Source organism: Aethina tumida, chromosome 1, assembly GCF_024364675.1.
Source record: "Aethina tumida isolate Nest 87 chromosome 1, icAetTumi1.1, whole genome shotgun sequence".
NCBI lineage: Eukaryota > Metazoa > Arthropoda > Insecta > Coleoptera > Nitidulidae > Aethina > Aethina tumida.
Window position 1 is genome coordinate 73,502,876 of NC_065435.1, and position 25,933 is coordinate 73,528,808.

The following is a 25,933-nucleotide window of genomic DNA, read 5'->3' on the forward strand; positions in this document are numbered from 1 at the left end:
TATTGTGAAGTTTTTAGAGAATAATGTTATTCTACTTGTTTTATTTGTTGGAAATAATTTTATTTCGAAATTTGCTCGGTCCCATTGAATATGTTTGAGATAACGACTGAGGCAACTTCCAAACCCTCCAAATAATTTAAATGACTTTTTTTAAGATTGGTTGAAATATGGAATGAAATCACTCGAGGTCGAGTTATTAAATTTTAGCATGGGGGATCGCTGTGTCAAAGAAGGAAATTTAAAAATTTATTTAATTTTAGAAATAAATTATTTTTTTGAGTTTCTGAATATGTTTTTGAATAAAATTAACATTTTTATTTAAAATGTTTAATAATCTTCACATAATCACACAATAGTTATGCAATTAGGCGATAATTTTGACGCGCAGTATAGTTATCAAACATTATATTAATTCAGAACTATTGTGTACATAATTAATCCATCACATTATTAATCTGTTATGTTTGTGCCTATTGAACACCTTTAAGTGGATTGACTTATTTATATAATTCAAATACACTCAAAGTTTGTATTTAAGATAGAAAAACTAAAACAACAAATCATAAAAAAATTCTTTTACTATAAATCTAATTTGAAAATGTAAAATGAAAGACACTATTGGGCGAGTAAAATTTAAAACATTAAAATATGTAATAAAAAATTAAGTGAACTATAAAATTCAATTATAACTTGAAGGAGAAAGTGTTTTTGTTTTCTTTCGAAGGTGCCCTTCGTAAACTCCAGTTATTAAATTTTAATAAACGAAACGTTGAATTAGAAACAGAACATTACCGTTACGAGCCGTTAACCAAAATCTGCATAATTTACATTAGAACGGCGGCCGTTCCGTGGGGCGGCGATCGGCGGCAATCAGCGAAATGTATTTCCATCCACTTCCGCGTTCCCTTTCGAAATAATCGCGCCGGATAATTCGGCAAAATTAAAATGCTCTTAAGCCAGCCACCGTCCCCGCTCATTGTGTAATTGAATAACATAAATCTGAAGATTAGTACTGGTGTAAGGAGCGGGAGAAGAAACCGAGGGCGATGTTCCGTCGCCAACGTGCTGCGAAATCGGTTTAAAGTAAATGTTTCGTAACGGAATTTTCACGGGTCGCGGACCGAGGCATTGGATTCATTAGTGCCCTGGCCAGTTTGCAAAAGGTGGGCTCGGTCGACTCGTGGAAATCGTCCCTCCTTCCTGTAAAAGCTGATGAGAGCCATTAAGGCCGGCCAAACTTTTAATCGAATTATTATCACTATAATGGTAAATATTAAATTGCATTAACACTCGTTTTGCCAATTGGCCTTCGATTAATTGATATACGTTACCATAATTTAACAAATGTGGTCACTTACCTGAAAAATAACATATAAATATTAGATGCATTAAATCTATAAAAATATATTTTTATTTCTTTTGTCATATTTTTTTATGGTAGGAATTGTTAATTTCAACATTAATCGCAAGAGGAAGATTATGACGTAGGTAAAATATTGTATGTAACATATAAATTTGGTTCTTGTGCAAATAATTCAAATTTGAAATGGTAGTAGTAGGGAGGAAAGCAGGGTATAATAATCGCACATAAAATAAGTCAGGGCAGTTCGGGCCGACAAATTGAATTCCGCAGAAAGGTCCGAGGAGCGGTTTAAAATAATTGAACGATTCAGTAATAATATTAATCCTTACAGGGGAGGGTAAAACCTTTTAACCCTCGCACGTCACCACAGACCAAGGATTGCCGCGATTTCTGTGACAATTAGAGCCTGCGACCGTCTAGGACGGATTAAGGACGACCAGAGACGTCAGGACCTACCGAATCCCGTGGATTAAGCCTTCTTGTCCTCCCGAAAACCGACACTGATAAAATTAGTGGTGTGCACCGGCTTTAAAATTATATTCTGGACGGGATTTATTATACACACAGTTGTTGACAGATTAATTAATACGTGACTGGCACTAGTGGAACTATTACAAAACTTTTTGATCAGGGCATATTGTTGCAGACCGTATTGATTTCGCTTCAATTTCGGGGTTAAATGCAAAAATAATTTTGTGGCTTTAATGTGTTTAGAAGGTTTGAATAAAAAATCTCTCCATTTCGATATATACGGAGCATTTTTTAATTTACATTTTTCTTTGTTATTTAAAAATCATTTTTAACCTAACGTAGATCAATTAAAGCATGTAAAGTATAATGTGATATAATAAATTCTTCGGTGCATAAGAAACAGTGAAATATTTGATATGATCACGTGAGAGTTTGGTTGAAGGCCCATTAAAGCAACATATCCAGTGGCCGATTCAATTGGCACTCCGTCTTTTGTGAGCGCTTTATCGCCATAAAAGCGATCGTAAACATAAGACCCATTCAAAGAGAATATTTGCGGAATATTAAAGTAGTACGACCCGAATACCGTTACTCAGTTAAAAGATATTTGTCAGTTTTGAAGTACATCATGAATGCAAAGTGAGCGAATACCATTCGAATGTAGATTAGATTAGGAGACATTTGTGTATAACGTGCCTGGACCCAAGTGGAGAGACGCCATTTGTGCAATCTCGTTCGTTGTTTTTCTTATTTCGACCGCTCTCTAACCTCAAAACTTGCTCCGCAAAGATGCCGTTCCGTAACGAAATTGTTTTAACTGGTTATGCAGCGGGACTTAATAACGACCAGCCACGATTCGCATTCGCAATCGCTGTATTTGTTTGTCGGAATTATCGGAGACGATGGCTTTTGGAAAACATAATTGAAAATAAAAAGTTATCGTTCCATTCGGCATATGCGTCCCATTTTATAACGCGAATCTGTTTGTGCAAATCGGGTTGCAATGCACATCAACACTGCCCGAATTTCCTGCTATCTGAATTGTTTGTCCTTTAATGGATTTTGTTCTGTTAATATTGTGTATATGTAGGATATTTTCAATAATATCAATTAATTATATTAGTACAGTGTCATTGATAATTACTAAATCACTGTCATAGTACATCAGGTATAATTAATACCATACTTTGATGATATGCTACTAATTAGTTAACTAATGGTTCAGCTGTATTACAAAAACACAACTTGTAAAACATTAAAATTGTGTGAATATATACATTTCACAAGTAGATTTTATATCAAAAAATAATTTTAGATATTCTTCAATGGAGACTACTCAGATGAGGCAGGTGAGACAGTGCCTCACTTTTGAAAATGATTTTATTGATAACGTTAATATTAAAAAAATAAATTTTTATGTTTTTATTCTTTAAAATAGAATATAACTTAATGTTTAAACTAAGGTAGGTTGTAAAATAGATAATTAAACAAGTAATAACATTTTTTGATTTAATTTCAATGAAAATTTTGTGAGCAAGTTCTCCAAAGCCACATTTAAATTTGCCTCTTCATGTCAATTCGTTTCATAAGTAAATCTTAAATATTTCTATTGGTTCCAACATGCGCTTTAAGGTAATGTTTCAATGGTAAGGGAGCAGAGGCCAATGAGATAACTCCAAACACTGACACAAACGATGTTTCCGAACATCAGTTCAATTCAGTTTCAAAAACTTAATACTGCATCTCCTTTTTATTACGTATGGCGTCAACCAATAATAACATGAAAAAATTCAGATTTTTTATTAAATAATTGTGTATTTCCAGTTTATATTACTACTAACAAAACGTTTGTTGGTAAAGTATTAAACCATCCAATTCCTAATTTGAATACATTAACAAATACAATACAAAAAAGTGGGGATTTACTATATCTTGATACGATAAATTTAATTGGCTAACGGGAAGTATAGTAATGGATAAAATTATTTTGATGGTCATGTCTTTTTAAAGCATAGTGAAGATATTTGGTATAGAAGGGGTTTTTGTGATTTGAAAAATCTATCTCGCGAACTAAATTTACATGACAGTGATCATTCGAACTATATCTTACTAGTTCTACGTAAATAAGATTTTGTTTTTGGTTTTTTTGTGTGTTTAATATATAATGTGCCTCATCAGACTCAAACTTTGTAAGCCACCACTGAACATTATAATATAATTGCTGCCTTAAATGAAGTAATTGGTGATAATCAATTATCAGCAATTTCAAAAACACAAAGAACAGATATTATTAAATAAAAATTAAAAAAAAATTTAATTTAATTAATACATACTTAACTGCTGTTAAATTTATACGGATAATAAATTTTCGTAAATTTGGCTACGTTAATTAATCACCACATTAAAAACTACATGTACAGATTACATTACAACTTAAGCAAAATTTCTGTTCGTTGTTCTCTGGGGTCTTGTACAACGAAATTTCGATGCAAGAATTCTCATTAAACCATCTTCCGGGGTTATAAATTATGCCCGCATTATGTATTGTTTTATTGTGGGACAACGTAAAATATATTCCGGACATTAAATAAATTGCAGACGATTTATCTGGGAAAATTTAATTTTTGTTGGATTAATTTCATTTATCATAACGCAATTATGCCGCGCCGCAGATAGATAATATTATTACGGCAAACGTTTTTATAATTAGCTAGAAAGTAAGGGTTTATATTAAATTATAATATATAATTATAATTTTTATTTTTTTCCAAAAAGATTCAATAATTTATGAATAATTTTTTATAATTCCATTTAAACACAGATTTATTTACTAAGCCGATTACTCTAAAAATCAAACAAAGTATTTCTATTATAATTTCCCCGGTTTTAATTTTTAGAATGAAAACTTGAATATGTAATATATTTTTTATATTTATAAAAAGTTATCAATTATTATAACTGTTAAAACAGACAAACATATTTTACCACAAAAATGATGAAAATTGTCTTTACAACTTTCAAGCCACTTATTGTTTGTGCAAAATTGTTTTAAAAATTCTACCCGTGAATTAATTTATTAATTGAGCAGTGAAATATTTTTCTTAAAATTCTTTAATAATTTAAAGTTTGATTTAAATGAGAACAACAACATAATTTAGGAAAAAAACCAAAATGTTATCCCAAAATTTATGTGATTACTAAAATATTTCCATATAATAAGTACTACTGAAATTTCAATTTTTTTTATTCTTATGTTTTGTGTTTTTTTTTTTTGTAAAATCAAATAAATAAATAAAAGAAAACAATAGGTTTATTATATTTTAACGTGTTTTATTTAAAATTCAAAGAATTTTGTATAAATAAAGTAAAGAAATTTGGTGTATTCCTTCAAAGTTAGAATTAAGAAAAAAATAAATGTATTTATTTTTTATATTTTCTTTGTTAAATGTAACGTAAGTAAATATTTTAATTAAATTTATGCAAATGTCTGTTACTTTAAAATCTGTTGTTTTCTCATGTGGATGCACGCAAATTAAATTGTTTAACGTACACATGTACATGTTTTAATCGAAATCATTGGGTTATATTCGGTTAAGAGTTGAACTAACAAGTGCCTAGGTCCCTTGTATATTTGAAAGGTCGAAATAATTAAATCAATAAGTAAAAAGGCCCAATTCACGTTAATCCAAATTAGAGCGAGGGTCCACTTTGCCGTTCCTCCACTGAATCCCGATTATCTTAAGATAATTGAATGGGGGGTTGATGGGCATAGGAAGAAATCCATTCAACGCAGATTGACGTCCGCACTGAACGGTCAACGTCGATGACAGACAGACACAATTGAATTAATCGGTAATCCAGTTAACCGCTCTCCGACCGCACAATTGGTTTACGCGGCACTGTCCCGATAAATCTCGATGGGAGAAAGTGTGTAACCGTCCCGATGCATGTTAAGTGTCCCGTACCTTGATTGCGGGATGACTTAATAAAGCGGGGTAATTGAGATATGATAACCCTTTCGGGGCGACTCAGTCGTTTGACGGATCTTTGGAAAGTTCGACCATAAACGGTGAATATTAAGCTGTTTGCATTATGGGTAGAAGCGGGACTGTTATATGAACCGAGCTGTTAAATGTATATCGAAACGCGACTCGGGGGATGTTTTGGCGCGCCGAATCAATAAACAGTTTTCCCATTGTATTACAGACGCTCGATTCCAGTGCAATTATTGTACTGTTATTATAATTACTTGAAACTTGCACTAAAGTTATTTTATGTTGTCTGCTACTAACAATAAGTATAAAATAACTACTGAATGGGCCATAAACTCCGCTAATTAACGGTACACAGAACCTCATATATTTTTTTATTTAACATGCATAGGTTAGGGAAATTTAATTGAATTGTCCTTTTGGTTTTATAGCTATGGATGATGGTTTCAATAGTCTAGTCGAAAGGGTTTTCAAAGTTAATTGACTGTAATACTAATTGGGATGGTAAAAAGGTTTGTACGTAATTATTTAAAACGCAGACCGAACTTATGTTGCCTTTCATAACTAATTTGACCCTTAAAATTAATCTTATTTAGTTGAAGTTGGGACAACTTAAGTCATTAAAATGTGAAAGAGTTTAATCAGTAAAAACTTTTCCATTTTATATTCAAAAAAATCATCCTAATAAAAGCTTGAATAACACAAGTTATCTGGAAATAAATTAAATATTTGCATATGTGGTAGCAAAGTTCGATAGTTCTTTACGTATTTACCAAGCAAATAGTTTATTTTACTTTCTTAGATGGCAATCAAAAATACGAACAAACAATTTATTTTCTATTATTTTTCACTGTTGTACTTGTGAGCACGTTAAGTCGAAACGTAGTACAGCTTTTGTACATACAACGTTTGTAAAGTACACATTGTAGCCGGGACGCACAAATATAACAGTCTGTTAAATTTTCCACCCCATAAACCGCACTTTCTTTCTCCCAACAAGTGAATTTATATCCGACTCGGTTTACAGCCCCGCGTCACATTCTGCAGCTAATTCTTATTAGAGTGCATGCAGTTTCCCGGCTGAAATCGCTAACTATAATGTGACCTTGTCGCGAGTGCATTAAGTCGAAGAACGCGTCCTGATTACCCCAGATACTTGGGTTAATTTAAAATGATAATTATTTATCAACGGACATGTACGCCGGATATTACTTCTATCTTTTAATATTGTGTCAGTTGGTTTAAATCTTGCATGCTTTAACACTACTTGATGTTAAAATGTTCAAAATGGAGACAAGGATTATGTCAAATCATGCGTTGGTTTTTTAATAAATTAATTTTACATATATCTGTAACTAAATATGTCGGATACAGAGTTTTATGTTTACAGGACTAAACGTGCGCAAAAAATGAATAAGAAATGTCGAATATAAATCATCTAGACCTACTTCAAAAAAGGAAAGACTATCTGGACTTGCTCCAAAAGAGAATTAAATGTCCAGGTCTTATTTTTTTATGAGAAACCATAGGTTATATTATAGCTCTATCTCTTCAACTTTTCAGTGGTAATTCTAGTTTTTATATATGTGTTTTGTGTTCATTTTACTTAACGTAGTTTTTTTTTTTGTTTGGGACAGAGAGGGGAAAGTGTAAACCCCTCTCCGGGTACCGATCCGGAGATCATGACCAAATGTTTCACATATGTGATTGCACATATGGGGGAAAGGGGGCGTATATTTAATATATACGGGTGAATTAAACCAGAAGACGGGACTGACAAAAATGCCAGCCCCCTGTCAACTAGATCCGGAAGAACAAGCCCAATCTGAGGAAGGTACAAGGACCTTCCTGGGTGAGGATTGGGCTTGCAGTTTGATCCGTTGGCTTCCCGCCACCACTGGCTTGTGGAGCGGTACTGCCCGATGATGGCCTATAGCCAAAACTAATCAGTTAATTCAAGAAATCCCCTTCGATAATGGTACAATGTAAATACTGAAATCAATTTTTTAAATCGCATCCACCATTGTTAATATTCACGTACCCACAATTTTTTTAATACTGCGCATCCACCATTTTTGTATTAACGTGCATGCACCATTTTCCATAGCGAGGTTAAAAAAATCTAGTATTAATTTTGAAGCTCCTGATGATGGCCTATGGACAGAGAGGGGAAAGTGTAAACCCCTCTCCGGGTACCGATCCGGAGATCATGACCAAATGTTTCACATATGTGATTGCACATATGGGGGAAAGGGGCGTATATTTAATATATACGGGTGAATTAAACCAGAAGACGGGACTGACAAAAATGCCAGCCCCCTGTCAACTGGATCCGGAAGAACAAGCCCAATCTGAGGAAGGTTCAAGGACCTTCCTGGGTGAGGATTGGACTTGCAGTTTGATCCGTTGGCTTCCCACCACCACTGGCTTGTGGAGCGGTACTGCCCGATGACTTAACGTAGTACGCAGAATAAACTGTAAGTGCGATCCATATGAATAATATTTCATTAAAAAGTGAGTATTAAGTAAAAATATAGTTTATTAAATTACAAATATTTGAAACTTTGGTAGATTAATATCGAAATCCAAATATTATGATGGAAAGGAAAAAGAAAATTTAATTTTATATACTGTTAAATTTCTGTTTCATTCATTTGAACTGTGTAAAGAATTTTGACTTGAACTTTTACATTTTCTAATGGTATAATCTTATCTTGATTGTCTTTCATCGTTTGCTCATCTCCGACTCTTCGATATTTTCTTTCTACAATACTTTGATAATATCTTGGTGGGAGTGGTCTGAGTAGAAAAGCGAATAACTGAAGATTGTCCAAAAAATTTAGCAACGACTGAAATACTTTTATGTGAATTTAACCTAACATTCAATAAATACATTCTCGTTATACAAGGAAGTAGTTTGAAGGCAATTTTTAAATATCTACTTCTAATGGACTTTTTTTACCAACAAACTTATTCACTGGCTTATTTTTCTTTCTACCGCAATTTAACTTTTTATCTAATCTTGATTTACTAGGGTTTCAATTTTTTGTAACTGATTGTTAATTCAACCTAACCTTTGGGTGAGTTTTCATTTTGCAAGAATTGTTTGTCATTAATAATATTTTTCTTTCAATCACAATATTTTCACTATTTATTCGATTTTGGTTTAGTAAGTATTTTTAAATTATTCGTTGTTGAGAATTACTAGTGAAATGACGAAAATAGTTGAGAATTGTAAAAAAATTTCAAGATTTTTATCAGCTACAGCTGATACTTGATACAATTTGATCACTTTTCTAATGATATTTTATTCTTTTCAATTGGACATATGGCAGTAAATGATCTAAAAGAAAAAAAAAGCAAAATATGATTTTACCAGTTACCCTAAAAAATATAGAAAGAAAAATTATACAATATTTAAAAAAATTCTAAATCACGTTATAAAAGGGGTAACGAGACTGTCGAATATGCGAGTAAATCATCTAGACCTATTTCAAAAGAGATTAGGTCCTCCTGACTTTCTTTCCGTTTCTGTTAAAAAAAAACAACTTCTGCGGTTAAATAAATAATTCGTGACCCCGTTAAATAAAAATTGGAACTTTTAAATTTTAACACATTCGTCCCCATTTTTTATAACGCCATTAATTTTCGACAAGGGACGTTTGACGTGCAATTTACAAACTTCCAAACATGTCCCGCTCTCGAGTGTCAGCCAGTAAAAATCGACTGATTTTATGCGAAAATCCATTTTCCTTGCTTTCATTCGCTAATTGATTTTGTACTTTATAATTAATTTATAAGTTACATTTACATTCCGCCGTCAATAAAGCCGTTGGAGTTCCAAATATGTGTTATTATTTAATTATATGGTTGATAATAATTCGATGGTTCAATACTATTGGCAATTATATTGCTACTGTAGTCTAATTTGCCCGATGGCTTATTTCATATGAAGTAAACAGAACATACAAACCAGTATCGGTATATTAATTAGTTTATCCAGACTCGTAACTAATAATTAATAATAGGGTCATAATTCATTTAAATAAACATTTACTAGAGTTATACAAATTGTTGTTTCTTAACTGAAAACTGAAATGTATTCAAAATTCTAATCAATTCAAAAGTTATTTTAAACACCTTGGGGAAATTCTGATTTTGATGTTTCGGACGTCGAATAAAGGCGCCAAAAGTTGGTCTTGAATTTGGACGGCTTTTCACGGAATGTCGTAATAACATTTGAATAATTAATTTTGTTATTACCAAACATTTAGTTACAGAGTCTGATTCCAAATTTTGAATGCGCTGATAATAAACTTTATTAACAAAGAATTCAGTAAAACAATGTCTGTTTATAAATATTAATATTATTAATAAAAATATTAAAATATTATATTTTCATATTTATAACCATATACTAAATTGTTTTTAAAAACAAAGAAGAAGTTTGCAATTTCAAATTAAATTTGATGGAGGAAAATGTTTGTAAATCATTTAGTGAACATAATTATACGTTCCTGTTTGTTGGTGGGGTCCAAGAAGCGACCCGCTGAAAATTTCAGCGGTTATTCATGAACCAGACGGGCAAACTGAAACAACATTTCAGCTTTAAATTATGAAATATTTAAAATAATTGTCAAGGTAAAAAGCCTCACTTCCCCGAGGAGTTCATGTAAATGTCACATAATTTCAATTAATGCCTTTAGAAAATGACCCCGTTATATTCTCTATCTTTATTTATTTTTCCGAGTTAAAAATGTTTATTCTTTTTATCTAATTGCAGTTAATTATGTACATGTGTTAGTTTAGCCTTTGCGTGAGTTTACATTTTACAAGGATAATTTAAAAGGACACTGGACTTATTGTCGTTTCTCATTTATAAATTAACAAACTTAATATCATATAAAATTAAGTATTATCTATTGTCTATTTCAAAAGTAGATATAGAATTTATATCAGGTAGTTAAGTAATAGATTTTTTCATTAATCGTATTTTGTTTATATAACTAAAATTTTGTTACTTTTATTGTTTTTTATATAAGATTAAAGAGAGTGTTTATTTCCATATATATTGCTGCTTAGTTCTTTAAAAAGCGATCTTCGATATACTCCTTAAAAAATTATAATTATCGATATAACATCGATTGTTTCTAACATATATCATAGAGAACGATCATGTATCCAATGAACAACATCCTGTTTTTCCAACAAAACGGAGCTCCTTCGCATTACTCGTAAAATGTGCAATTATTTAAATGACACGTTTCCAGGACGCTGGATGGGATGAAGGGTCACTCCCTTGGTCACCCGATTTAAGTCCTTTAGAATTTATCTTTGTAGGGATACAAACAAAACAAAGTTTACAGCATTCCACGCGATACATTGGAAGATTTCGAGGACGACGTATCTTGCGAAGTATCGGCATCTATTTGAAGATGAACCTTGTAGCGTTTTTAGATTTCAACGCAATGCCACGCGATACGTTTTAGAAGGTCCACCCTATATTTAACAATAATTTACAATCATTTGAATTACAATTTTTTAAAATAATAATAAAAAAATGTGTTACATACTTTATTCACACCTTTTTATTTTTACACCTAATTGTGTCAAGTGTCATAAACGTGGCCACAATATTTTGTGGCCAAGATAATATATCCTGTCTCGCATTCCTCTTAAAAAATAATGAACACTAAGAAAAATAGGTCAAGATTTTGTAAGGTAGATGATGGTAGATGGTAATGAAATGCATATAAATAGCTTCTTAAAACCAGCTTCAATCGGAACATTTCTTAGACAAATTCAATAATGTTTTCCAAGAAATTACACTTTATTTACAATTGTATTTCTATCAGAAAAAAGTACAGAATAATAGTGCTTTCGTTATTTCCGTAAATTCAAAGCAGTTCTTATATTTGTTAAAAGCATCTCGTTTCCTTTGCTGGAGAAAAACGGAACGGCACAAAAGCGGGACCGCGGTGAATGTATTTTGTAATTTATTGTTGTTTTAGGAAAGCTGTCTGGGAAAGATTAAAATAACGACCCGGAACCGTGTCAAAACCAATATATCTGGGGTATAAATATTTCAATATCAAAACATTTTTATTTAATAGAAATATGAGAATCGCTTTGATTTATATTCGCACAAATGCACCGCCATAAAACAGCCAGGGATAAATTGGATCCGAATCGTTTGTAATCGATAAGAATTTCTGGGATGTCGCTGAAACCGTGCAGATTCCACAAAATGTGTTAGTTTGTGATTTATTTATCGAAATATAATATTTTTGTTACGATAAATATTAAACGTGATTACTTCACAAATAGTTCACTTTTGTTTATGAAAGTTACAATATAAAACCAATAAATCATTTTTTAAAAAATGTATATAACAATAGATTAATAACAATAATAATAATAATAATAAAATTAAATAATCATGATAATTTCATTGAGATTGGTTTGATAAAACTTTCTAAAACTAATTAATAAAAGGATGTATCCGATTTGATTCCATCTATTTGTAATCACATGCTGAACTATAGTTAATATTAAGTATGGCAGGATATAAAACTTCCATCTTTGTTTCATCCGCTTATATTCTTTGAAATATTACAGATATGTGATACGTTAAAATAATTGAGATACTAGACAACAGAATTCAATGGCATAATGCTAAGTTGTCAGAATGCATTCCAAAAATCAAACAATCATAGAGGTCTAATGATTTTGTCATCGAGACCAGCCCAAGAAGTAGTTCATTACAATAGGTGAATTCGAATTAAAAGAAAATTTCAAGTTCTATTCTCAATGGAATTTCGAAGAAAGCTGTTGTCATGCAAATTCGTTTTAAGAATTCTTCATAAAACTTGGTAAAAGAATTCTATGTAAAATTATAAGAGGTTAATAAATTAATAATTATTTAATCAAATGTTTTGTCTGATAATACTAACGTCTAATAATAACAAGATGCATCACGTATTATAAAAAATGCGTATTTACTAATTTGTAGATATCTACAATTATAGATTGAATTTGATTATATTTAATAAGGGTTGAGTTTTTTAATTGTATTGAATTAATTCGAATTGGTGACTGATAACCACACACCCGCGTCGAAATGTATCTTTTTTAATTCCGCGTAATTTGAGTTGTGAAGGTGGAGTTTGTTATTTTGCCGGGGGAAAAAGGAGTGTTGAAAAAATGCGTCGGGAAGTCGGAATCCGTTTCATTCCGTCTCATCCGGGCCGTGAGACCGCCTCAAAAACCCGGCTAATCAAGAAAAATGCAAGACCATTACCAGCTCAGGAAAGAAAAGTTTCCTGGCCGAGGCAAATTAAGTTTTTGTCACTTTTTTGATTTAATTACTTCCTGCCTCTTTCCATTTGCAAAACAACAATTTAATTAAAAATTATGTGTAGGCGCGTTTCAACGGATAAATGAGACAGATAATCAGGACTACTTAATTTCGTATTTAATTAAGAGACTTATTAGACTTTTCTAATTTTTTACCTCTTTTGAACTTCAACCGCAAAGGCTTATTCCTAGTAATAAGCTTTTCATAAAAAGAATTTCATTAAGTTTTATCTTGTGGCCGTTCTAAACATTCCTCATTTTTATACGAGTCATTTACCTGGATCGGAAAAAGTCCATGCTAAAGTTTTACGTCCCTTTTTGATAACATGCAATTGAATTTTATTACCATTTTCCAGTGATTTTTTTACTATTCTAGATCCTAGTCTGATCTTTTCATGTTCGGAACATCATAAATAAAACATAACCGAAGCGAAATCCCGAAAAGTGTTATATTGAAATAGGATTTATCAGAGTTGGGAAAGTGAATTAGCCGATACGAGGGGATTTGTTAAAATAATTTCCCTTTACTCTGGCACAAGAAAAAGTTGGAAACAATAGGTAAAATATTTGGATTTATTTATAATTTAATTTATGGTGTATGAAAATGTATTGGATGGTCAAATAACACTGGTTTACAGTCATCTTGCTTTTCATATCCTACTATGATTTCTCTATAAATTTTGATTCACAAAACACGATAATCACATTTTTCGGAGTTGCACCGACATTCAAACCTTCTAAAACTTTCATTTATATATATATAATTTCTCGTATGGAAAAGCAATCACTTTATAATTTATTGTTCGATTTTCACTTTCATTAGCTTTTTTTGCATAAGTATTATCTTCAAGGTGGGCTTAACTTTGTGATTTCTATTGCTCCGAGCACGATACGATCGTTTTTGCCCGAAAATCACTCACATCTGAACTGCTGGATGAATCTTAAAAATATATAAACAAATATTGTAGAACATTCATTTATCTTTATTTATTTATTATATTTTTAAAAAATGCTTCCATAAAAAGAATTTAAGTGTAATTTTTAGGTATAGTGTGTTAAAATTTATAGGAAAATCTTAGTACGATATAAAAAGAATTTTCAAATTAGTCTAGTTTTAGTCATACATCTACCTAACTACTTCTTCAATAGGTATAGAAAAAATATATTATCAATAAAAGTCTTGAAAAATGTGTGGAAAATATTTTTTATAGTATAAAATGACCGATCGCTGATTTACGTAAAACATATTTTATTAACTATTATTAAATTAATTTTCATTGAGTCAAAAAGAAGTTCTAATTTTAATGCGTTTGCACCAAAAATGATAAAAAAGTTAGTAAAAAGTAAAATTTATAATCATATTCAATTGAGGCCATAATTAGAATAGTTTTTTAAAATGTTAAATATAATATTTAACACTTTGAAAAATTACCCATAATAGCCATAACCATTTTATTTAAATAATCTGCTAAAATTATATATAATATATTCTAAAAACTAATGTTTTCTTGTTTTATCAAATGTTATTTATATTTTTCCCACTTAAGCTGAACGTATATCAACATTTCTTCCAGGTTTGCTTTAATTTGAGCTAATTGTTTTTCGAACTCGCTGTATATTTGTTATAACTACTTCTTGACTTGTTCATCTAATTTATTGTTAATACGGGAAGCGATTGACTAATAGCCGATCAGGAATATCTAATTATTTCACTTGGTCTTTGTAACGCTAAATTATAATTTTCTTGTATCGTATGGTACTATTTGACTAAGATCTTTTATTAGATAATTATAATAAGCAAATAAAAGGAAAAGAAAGACTGAATTTCAAACAGAGCTATGAAATACTATAAAGTAAAACGTCACTATAATTTTGTTCACTGAAAAATGAAAAACGTATCCAGTTTTATAACTCAGATCCAACCTCGATGGCATTTAGTATGTTTAGTTGGAAGCTTCCAGGTTCATGGAGAGAATGCTGTTTGAACGGAATCTCTAAGTTATATAGAAGCTGAGATACGAATTTTTGAAAATGACTAAACAATTGGATTACCCACGTGTGCACACATTTGTCGAAAAGTAATGGATCTGGCCAATATATATACCAATTTTTATTGTATAAAACTCGAGTTATCGAATCTTTTTTAATGAAAAAAGCATTATAACCTTTCGTAATAAAAGGAATTCGCAACATTTATCCTTGTAAAAAAATAACTTGAAAAAAAAAAAAATAAATAAAACAATAATCACGAAAAGATTAACAGTAGATTTTTTGTCTGAATTAAATTCAACAATTTAATGTACGTACCATCAAGTTGTAAACACGCACACGCATTTGGAAAGTATGAATTCGTAATTGCTTTTGCATGTTAATTCAAAACGCGTTGCGTTTCACAAAATGATATTTTGTAAACGGATTTTTGTATCCGATGATACACGTCCATCTCTCTAATAAATATTTATATAATGCATTAATTTGTATCATACATGGGTCGCTAATAACAAAGCCAAATGCCCGAATGAATCGATTCGGCGGTTTTTCATGCAAATATCGTCGTTTTGTTAAAAAGCAACAATTATTCCCTTTTAGGCTGCGGTTAAATGTGCCGGAATAGATATTTATTGAATATTCTGGTACAATGATGGACAGACTGGTTATAACAAGCAAGTAAATGCAATTTTAATGTTCTATGTTGTATAAATTAAATTCAGTTCGATACATTTATGATTCGTAAACGATACAACAAAATTTATATGATGCCATACATGATTTGGACGATATCGACAGTTTTCACCTATGAATTAATATGTAATGTAATAGTTTACAACTTATAATAAACATTTCGGTACTTAAATCCGGTCTTTCTAAAACTTGACTGGAAACTGTCGAGTAGTTGAGTTGAGCGGCAACTTGTTGTTATTCGCTAAGAACTTCGAAATAATCCGATCACGGGCAAATTTCCACTGAACAATCCGCATTTAGAATATTAAACTCATTCGTCTATAATTCGACGAGTCCTTTTGTCTATAACATCGATATATAATAGTTATCAATCAAACTTAATTTGAATAGTGCCAAGTTGGGAACTCTTGAAGTTGCCGAGCGAATTGAAGATGTACACATGTTCCATTGTTCGCACAGACAAAATTAATATAGTTATGGTATTCGCGAAATTCAACCATGTCACTTAATATTGGCACAGCCAATGGAATTGGGAACGCATTACTAAAATTAATACTGCAAATTACTTTAGTTCGTTACTTCATCAATTTAATTAGATTTCGGTCTTTTTGGAAAGCGATTGTGTCGAGACAGGTTTAATGGATTGTGGGAATTGTTCAAAGTGACAAAGCTCACACTAATATGTCTCTATATATATTTTTTTTGTTTCTATTAGACTTTTAATAACAGCAATTAGATTATAGCCACGTAAACGACGCGTCTATTTCCACATTATTAATCTATCCATTAATTTTTTGTTAATAGAAGCAAATTATTCGCTTCGCATTCTATTGAATGCATCTGGTACCATGCGCTTAATATCCCATGCAAACGGTAAACTAAACGTCATAAATAACATATGAAGAGTGACAAACGCGCGCAACAAATTTAATAATTAATTCATTACAGTTTAATTAAATTGGAACATACAATTAATGACAAGTGAGGAATTATTAAAACAAAACGTTACGTTATTTTGCTCATACAAGTTAAAATTTAATATGGTATACTTCGTCAGAAAAATTCAGAGCATGTTTATTGCAAAATAATATTTCGTCTGTTTTGCAATCAGAATTTAATTAAAAATTTCATCTTTATTTATACGCTGAATTAAACTGTTTTATTGGAACTAGCCTGCACCTGAGTTATGTAAGCCGTAAAATGAACAATAAAATATGATGTTTGAAACCAGCCAGTCATTGTCTTCGGTTCATTGTGCCTGATTCCATGAAAATTTCCATAAAATAGATAAAATAATTGCGAATGTCCACGTTTTTATCGACGTCATATACCTATTCAGGCGATTACGAGGCAGATTTTAATGTTTATAGTGGGAGAAACGTAGTCTCAGCAAGATTTATATAAACAAAAGTCTCCGGCACTTAAATCTTAATGGGCCCTTAAATCATATAACGTCGCTAATATCAGGCGTAAAAGAAACGCGCCCATTAAAGGATCCGTATTTCTTATCTGGCAAGGCCCAACTTCAAGATAGTAAGCTTGAATTATATTTATCTTAGAAAAAAAGATGAGATAAGCAGACAATTAGCTGTAGTTAGTTAGGTGTAACTTCTAAGTAAAATTTGATTCATCAAGTTATAATTTATAATTAATTTATAAAATAAGTATGGTTCATAAGAATATTACGTATACATCTAGAACATTTATATTAATTTGAAATGTTTTAGTGCAAAACACCTGTGGCCTTTTGATGAATCTCACATAAAAAATCCAAAAAAATATACAAAGTAATTACAAAAGTAAGTATAAAAAAATAGGAAAAGAAACAATAATTATAATTATTCTAAACTTAAGTTAAGAGTTATCTCTTTAGGATGAGGATGGTACTCATTTTCAACATATTGTATTCGGCAATAACTCTAGATCTAATCAATCGAATCTTTTTAATGTGTACCCCATTCTAATTCATTCTTCTTTTATATTTTATTTAAAAAATCACACTTTTAATGAATAATATTTATTAAAAGTGTGTATTTATATTAAAATTGGTACAAGTTAATAATAATTAAAATAATATTTTGTAAATAAGTGTTATAACACATAATTGAATCATAATATAGGTTATTAATTTACTCTTGAGGCAAGGAGTCCTTTATTATTCAAGTCTCATGCCTCCATTATCCCTGGTCTCTGGCCACCTCAGAAGATTGGTGAGTGTTTTTCTTATTATATCCTGCATAAATTCAGTTGGGGATAAGTCGGGAAAATAGGGTGGCCAAAGTATAATCATACATGATTTTGTTCTAATTAATTTCCTATTGAAACACGAGAAATATGAGTGAGTTGATGTTTGGGACGTCTTAAACATAAAGTATAGCTACGGACCTTAACACTTTCTGAACATGTCAGTGTGTTTAAACACAAGAATTGATCTGATTCCATGACAAATAAATCATCCTTTCCCAAATCATTACCTCCACTGTTTGAATCACATGTCGTTCTTCAAAATATGCTGCATTACGTCTTTCTCCCCGGGTTGTTCCGACTCTTTGACGACTGTCATTTATTCCTAAGCAAAACCGGGATTCGTCAGAAACGGTAATTCTATCCCATATACTATCCCAAAACTGCGTTCGAAAGACCTGACATGAACAACTACACTATGTCAAGCAGCTACCACACGATTTGTCGTCGAAGTGTGGACTCTAGAAATCAATATTCTTGCCAGTCTCTAGTATCTGACAACAATTTCTTTGACGGAAATACCGATAATTCGGTACCATTTAAAAGGGGATATTCGTGGATGCTCACTTTGACTACATTAAACCATCTAATACGCAATATTAAGCCACACAACATATTGAAGTAAAAAAATGAAAAATAGTAATAATACCACAAATATATATATAAATACAAAGTTTAATATACTGCTGTTCAATTATGTACAAATAAAACTGAGTTGAAGTAATATATCAACAATTAAGGATGACCTCTTGATATTTAGTGTCATAAAAACAGGAAGGGAAAGAGCAGCTAAATGTCACAAATCTGTTTAAACGACTTGTTACGATATTATCCATTTTTTTATTACCTGAATTAAACAGCATGGTAGAGTCCTTTGAAAAACGGTTTAGTGTCATAAAAAGTGTGTAATTTCTGTTTTCTGAATGACAAAGGTGTATAAAATGTCTCGAGTATTGTTGGATGTTGATTGTGTCTCAGTGTGGTAATTTTCCTGTCTCTCAGGTGACTGTTATCCCATTTCTAAGAAAGATTATCCAGACAACGCCGTGGCAACCAGCTGGCTCGATCGCCGCCCATAAAGATGTAAGATGTAAGGTAATGTATTCAAGGCCCGCACGGCATCCGAGCCTGATAAGTTTTATGCTACAATATAATTACTCGTGCACTTATCTTTTAAGTTGCCGAGGAAGTATTATATTTTGGCATGCATTACAACTTTACCGAAACTTTAAAACTCAATGCCGCCGCGTAACGTCGAACTTTCGGAATGTTTTCTATTTTTCGGCGTCTTTTGTAATTTGACAGTGCCAGACTAATGGCATCTCGCAATTTTGTCTTGGTCCCTTTTTTTGGACGACAACCGAGCAGAGTATCACATTCGCGTCATTAATTTATCTTAAATAGTTCACTGTACGATGTACAATACGTAAGAAGTTCTTTTTATTTTGTAAAAGTTAACGATACGAGAAATATTCTGTTTTATAGCTATTTACATAAATCAAGTTTAATCATTTTATTTAAATGTTGTGACCTGAAAGAGCAAAATTTTTAAATAATTTATAATTTGAAGGAATGGAAAATGGTGCGTACGTTAAGACAAAAATGGTGGATGCGTATTAAAAATGGTGGATGCGATTTCAAAAATTGATTTCATTATTTACATTGTAACTTTATAAAAGGTAATTTCTTGCTATCATCAGGAGCTCTACAATTAATACTATATTCTTTTAACCTCGTTATGGAAAATGGTGGATGCGCAGTATTAAAAAAATTGTTGGTACGTGAATATTAACAATGGTGGATGCGATTTAAAAAATTGATTTCAGTATTTACATTGTACCATTATCGAAGGGGATTTATTGCATTAACTGATTAGTTTTGGCTATAGGTCATCATCAAGAGCTTCAAAATTAATACTAGGTTTTTTTAACTTCGCTATGGAAAATGGTGCATGCACGTTAATACAAAAATGGTGGATGCGCAGTATTAAAAAAATTGTGGGTACGTGAATATTAACAATGGTGGATGCGATTTAAAAAACTGATTTCAGTATTTACATTGTACCATTATCGAAGGGGATTTCTTGCATTAACTGATTAGTTTTGGTTATAGGTCATCATCAGGAGCTTCAGAATTAATACTAGGTTTTTTTAACCTCGCTATGGAAAATGGTGCATGCACGTTAATACAAAAATGGTGGATGCGCGTATTAAAAAATGGTGGATGCGATTTCAAAAATTGATTTCAAAAATTTACATTGTAACATTACAAAAGGGAATTTCTTGAATTAACTGATTACTTTTGGCTATGGGCCATCATCAGGAGCTCTAAAATTAATACTAGATTTTTTAACCTCTCTATGACAAATGGTGCATGCACGTTAATACAAAAATGGTGGATGCGCAGTATTAAACAATGGTGGATGCATGAATATCAAAAATGGAGGATGCGATTTAAAAAATTGATTTCAGTATTTACATTGTACCATTATCAAAGGGGATTTCTTGCATTAACTGATTAGTTTTCTTTAAATTATATAATTACACATAAAACATGAATAACAACCCATTTAACATTTATAATAAATTAACACAAAAAATACAAAATAGAATTAGGGGAGAATAACACATAATTAAAATAACTGACTTGTTCGAGATGTTTTACAATTAGTGTATACACTAATTAATCGTTGAGTATATTTTTGTCCTTTTTGTGTTTTCAAGCTTTTATCAATATTTTCTTGCGTACACAATATTTTTATTCCATCGTTTTTGCTGAATGTATGCCATATTTTTGGTAAGTAATTATCGAAATTTGTGGTTTTATTCTTGACATGTTCTTTTATTCGTGTTTCAAAATTTCTTTCTCTTTTACCTACGAATATTGAGTCGTAATCATTGTTTGTTATCCACTTTTCAGTAAAACATTTGCAAGTTTTTTTAGATTTTTATACTACTATACAATAGCCAATCACAGCGCTTCTACATCACAATACAGATTCGTAGGAACTACGAACGTACGTAGCTAAGTAAAAACCTATATTCATATTCAAATAATTTATTTGACACGATCATAATACGCATGACCCTTAAAAGAAGTGATTTTATTAAATCATCGAATCAACATCGGCGTTGTGTCAAGCACAGTAGTGAAAAAAGTAAAAAGTATAAAAAATTATGAAATCATGTTTAATAGATAGCGGGGGTATGATGTATTTAATTCGTTACTTAAAGATATTTCCTTTACTATCTCCTGCCATGTTTATAGGTAGAAATTGTAATGGTTATACATTGATGACTTAAAGGCAAATATTACTCCGTTAAATATGTATAACCTTCGTGTTAGTAAAGAGCAACTTTGTAACACAAGTGGCGGCCCAAATCTGCCTACTCCGCCACTGTATTAGGGGTACACCGCTAGTTTATCAAAGATAATACGAAAACTACCTTCCATCATGTATTAACTAGGAAAGTCGTTAAATAAATAATCAGTTACCTAATATTACTTATAGGTTTATTAATTGATTGATAATTGTATATTTAGAAAAATGTTAAAACTTACAAAATCGTTAAATTGGTATTTATATTTCTAATCTGTGCAATATAGACATAGAAACAGAGAAAAATATTTTATCATCTTTATTTTCCAACGCATCAAATATACGATGTCACAGAATATAGCAGGGAAATATATATTTCATATATTAATTTAAATTTAATAAAAATCCGCTTCGCGTCTCAAATATTAAATTCTAATAAGTTTTTCTCAGTGACTGCACGTATCTTGTTAGCCGAAATCTGTGATATCGTTCGGTTCTTTACACACTCCAATAATCCGGATGTATTTTCAATGCTTCAAACCTGCAAAATTACCAATTTCGTTTTATTAAACATCATCCTACGATATATTTAATATGCTACCATGTAAAATAAATATACAATAAAATAAATTTAATGGAAACGTAATAAATAAACTAATATGTCGAAAACCCATTTGGTTTTGGACTGAAGCCAACACCGCGTCCGTGTTTATATTTCGACGTGTCCTAAATGAATAATGCAACTGTAGAAAGAGATCCACTACCTTTTATTCGTTCTATTAAGGTCGGCAATTAATCCCAGAAGTAATATTTAAATTCCAATCTTGTTTTGTTGAACAAATTGCAATATGCTAATAATATACATAATAATTAAATTAAAACACAGGAAACTACCGCATTAAAGCGCGACGTTAATCGCATCAGAAATAAATCCGCAGCAAAACAACTTATTAAATTATTTCGACCGGTAAAACAATAACCTAATTTTCAGTATCATGTGCCCAAGTTGGTGTGGCGGTAAACTAAAAAGTTTCATGTAGCGATTTATTGCGCCGCTATAAAACTGCATTAAACTTTTAATTGCGCTTGCATGCTGAATTCACCTTGAGTCGGGACGAAGAATTTAAAATCGCATAATTCAATGCGTCGCCAGTATCGTACGTTCCGATCGGCCCGGCCGGATACAATTGTTTTATACGAGGAGAAAACTTTCAACACACATTGCACGCCGAATATTTCACTTAGCAATTGATATCTGGGTACAATTGATTTACCGAATTCCCGGTATTCGAGTCTGTTTTCGCCGTTTTATGGAACTTTTGAACTGCCACTCGTTCTCGAGATTCTAATAAAGTTAGTTAGATTGTCAGTCTATTTTGTGTAACATATGGACTGTTATTTTTGTGATTTTGGTAAAAGTTAAAACATAACGTTACCGAGTCATTAAATCAAATGATATTAATAGGAACAACATTGTACTAAATGACTGAACATTGGGTTTAATTATTATTTGTCATTCCCGTATGTGTATTACGGGTATGTTTTAAAGTGAGGCTTAATTAAATGCTGTAAAGTGAGAACAGCAATTTGTTATAACTTGCAAGTTGAAAATTAGTTTTCGAAACGTGGTAGTTTTAGTAATTTCGTGAATAAATATTTTCACTTATACGTTAGAAGGACGGCGAAAAATAAAATTATTTTTTTAACAAATTTTTATGTTGCAATTCAATAAATTCTTGAAATTCTTTCGGATACCACTTTTTATCTAATTGAATACTTTTATTAATTGAAACCGAATGAAAAACAAAAATAATTGGTCAATATGAAATAAACATGATCAATAAAAATTGTGAATACCAGAAATAATAAAACTCCAATAAAAAGGGATTTTTATTTTTTTAATAAATTTAATGAATGAATTTTTAAAATTCTTTCAAATGACTCTTTTTTATTTAATTAAATACTAGTATTAATTGAAATCTACTATACACATCAAACCGGATCATAAAAATTAATTACATAAAATAAAATAAATATGATCAATAAAAATTGTGAATATCAGATATAATAAAAGAGAAAATTTAATTTATTTTTTATCCAATAAATTTAATAAAATTATTAATTTTTCTTTTAATTTTATAATTATATTAAAGTAAATAATTTTAATACACTTATTCATATTTTATGCTTATATAAGCATTCATTATAAAAAAACATATTAAATTAAACATTCAAATAAAACATTTATGTGATACTTATCTGTAGACTAAAATTTAACAATATTCGCAATTCAATATTAAATTAATTCAAATATTGACTAAGCAAAGATTTATTAATTAAAACGTTATTTTAAACAATAATATTAATATAGAAAATATTTTTTAGAGTTAATTAAATTTATATTTGAGTAAATTTTATTAATATTCAGTAGCATTACTTTTTTGGTGTTCTGCAACATAAATATTAATTAAATTTTGATATTAATTTTAATCTAATTTTTATATGTACGTGAGACATTATTATTAAAAAATAAATTTATAAGTAGCTGTTTTAAAATACAATATTTAATTATTATAAATTAAGTTTTATGTATGATTTTTAAAATATATATTAAACATTTTTTAATTATAAATGCACAAAATATTAACGACAACATACTAAAAATTCTATATAAACATTATTTTTTTATATTAAAACTAAATAAAATTAATGTTAAAGGGACTTGCTTACAAAGCTTTCAGTTAAATCATTTTATTAAGCAATATTATTATTGCTTATAATATTATATTTATTATATATTTTTTATTTTAAATATTTTATATATTTTATTCTTGCATCGAATTAAACATTGTAATTGTTTTCAAAAAATCAATATTATGCAATTTCAAATTGCATCTAAATTTATTATTTTATATTAAAAGTTACTATTTTTACTATGTATTTTGAAAAATTGTTTCATACACAAACAAAATATTATAATTTAATTTAGCATAATAATTCATTGTGTATTAAAATATTTATAAAGTAAAATAATCATAAAATTATTTAAGAGTTTAAATTAGTATTTAAAATAATGGTGAATGCGCACATATTTTTTCAAAAGTTTATTTTAATTGTGACATTAATAAAATCACATTCCAAATCATAAATTTAAATAAGATATCATATTTCTTATAAATTACTTTGATAGATGCTCATTTGGGGCTTAATTTTATTCATGTAGTATTGAATTACATATAATTTACATAATTTAGTATGCATACTATTTTCAGGTCCTAAATAGCACGCAACGCTGTAAAACTTTGTCTAATTAAATTTTGGTATACACAATAAAAAGTAAGTAAGATACTTACTCCTTTTGATCGGAGACGGACTGGACGAAACATGTTGGAAAAGAACGATACTGAACACTAACACAACAACAACATCGAAGACACTGTGCCGACCCATTTTGTTCAAAATGAGTTAGATCTTATCATTATAATAACACAAACCAATCAATCAAAATACTCCCACTTCACTGTGCTTTTATCGGACGCTTTACATGACTGTCATTAGTTTCTTTAGCCATCCAGAAGAAATGTTAAACATGAAGCACAGCACGTCGACAATTCGCAAACATTTCACCCTGACAAACCCGATTCGCACATGGTAAATAGACGATCGGATCGTGATTGTTTATCGGTGGTGGGTCGACGGTTGTGATCGTGTTCGAGAACGAGCCGGCTACGGAACGTCAAAAGCAATGTGGCATCGTACACAACGTCTGGTTTGCCGTGGACTGGCAATCGCAATCGGGAATCGGCCGCAGGAGCTTTGGCTGAAGCTCGGCTAAGCGCGGCGATGCTCGACGAAGCGCCTCGGCTCTTTCGGATGCCGAAACGGCCCTCCTGCATGCACTCCACCTTTTTGTTTTGGTCAGGACGAATCTCCACCGGGAACGTGAAGATTTTTGATCTTGCATTTTTAAAAATCTGTTTTGCTTTTGTGACAGCCTTAATAGTTTCTATTTTTTATAAAATTGTTAAATTTTTATTTATTAAGAAATAATAATTATTAAAAAATAAAATAAGTGTTTATAAAAATACTTCTGAATAATGTATCATCTATGTTTTAATAAATTTATTTAGTACGAAAAATTAAATTAAATTAGGGATACACGATAGGTAATTTATTTAAGAAATATATATCGGAAAGTCATGTGATAAAGAAATATTACGCTATATTAAATAATACATAAAACAAAATTATGCTATATACCTTAGGGCCGTTGGATTTGTTTTTAAACTAACATAAACGCAATTTAATCTAAATTTGCACCAATTAAAGTAATTTATAAATTTTTATTAACCAATAATTAATTTAAAAATATTTTAAGTCCACTGTCAAACAGAATAATTGCGAAATAATTGAATATTTTCTACTATAAGTATCTAAAAAGTTTGTTTAATTCATTGTTCAATTTAATTATTCAAATATTTCAAATACGGCCAGACCAAAGACTCA

At 30.4% G+C, this 25,933-nt stretch overlaps 1 protein-coding gene across 1 annotated transcript in view; it reads right to left on the reverse strand.

The window, feature by feature from the left end:
- LOC109596034 (uncharacterized) overlaps nt 1–25,180 on the reverse strand; it is a 124,948-nt gene extending 99,768 nt beyond the window's left edge. The window contains exon 1 of the mRNA XM_020011484.2: nt 24,781–25,180. Within this exon, the coding sequence (XP_019867043.1) occupies nt 24,781–24,877 (97 nt within the window). The 5' untranslated portion in view covers nt 24,878–25,180. The remainder of the gene's footprint in view (nt 1–24,780) is intronic.
- Nucleotides 25,181–25,933: the final 753 nt, after the last annotated feature.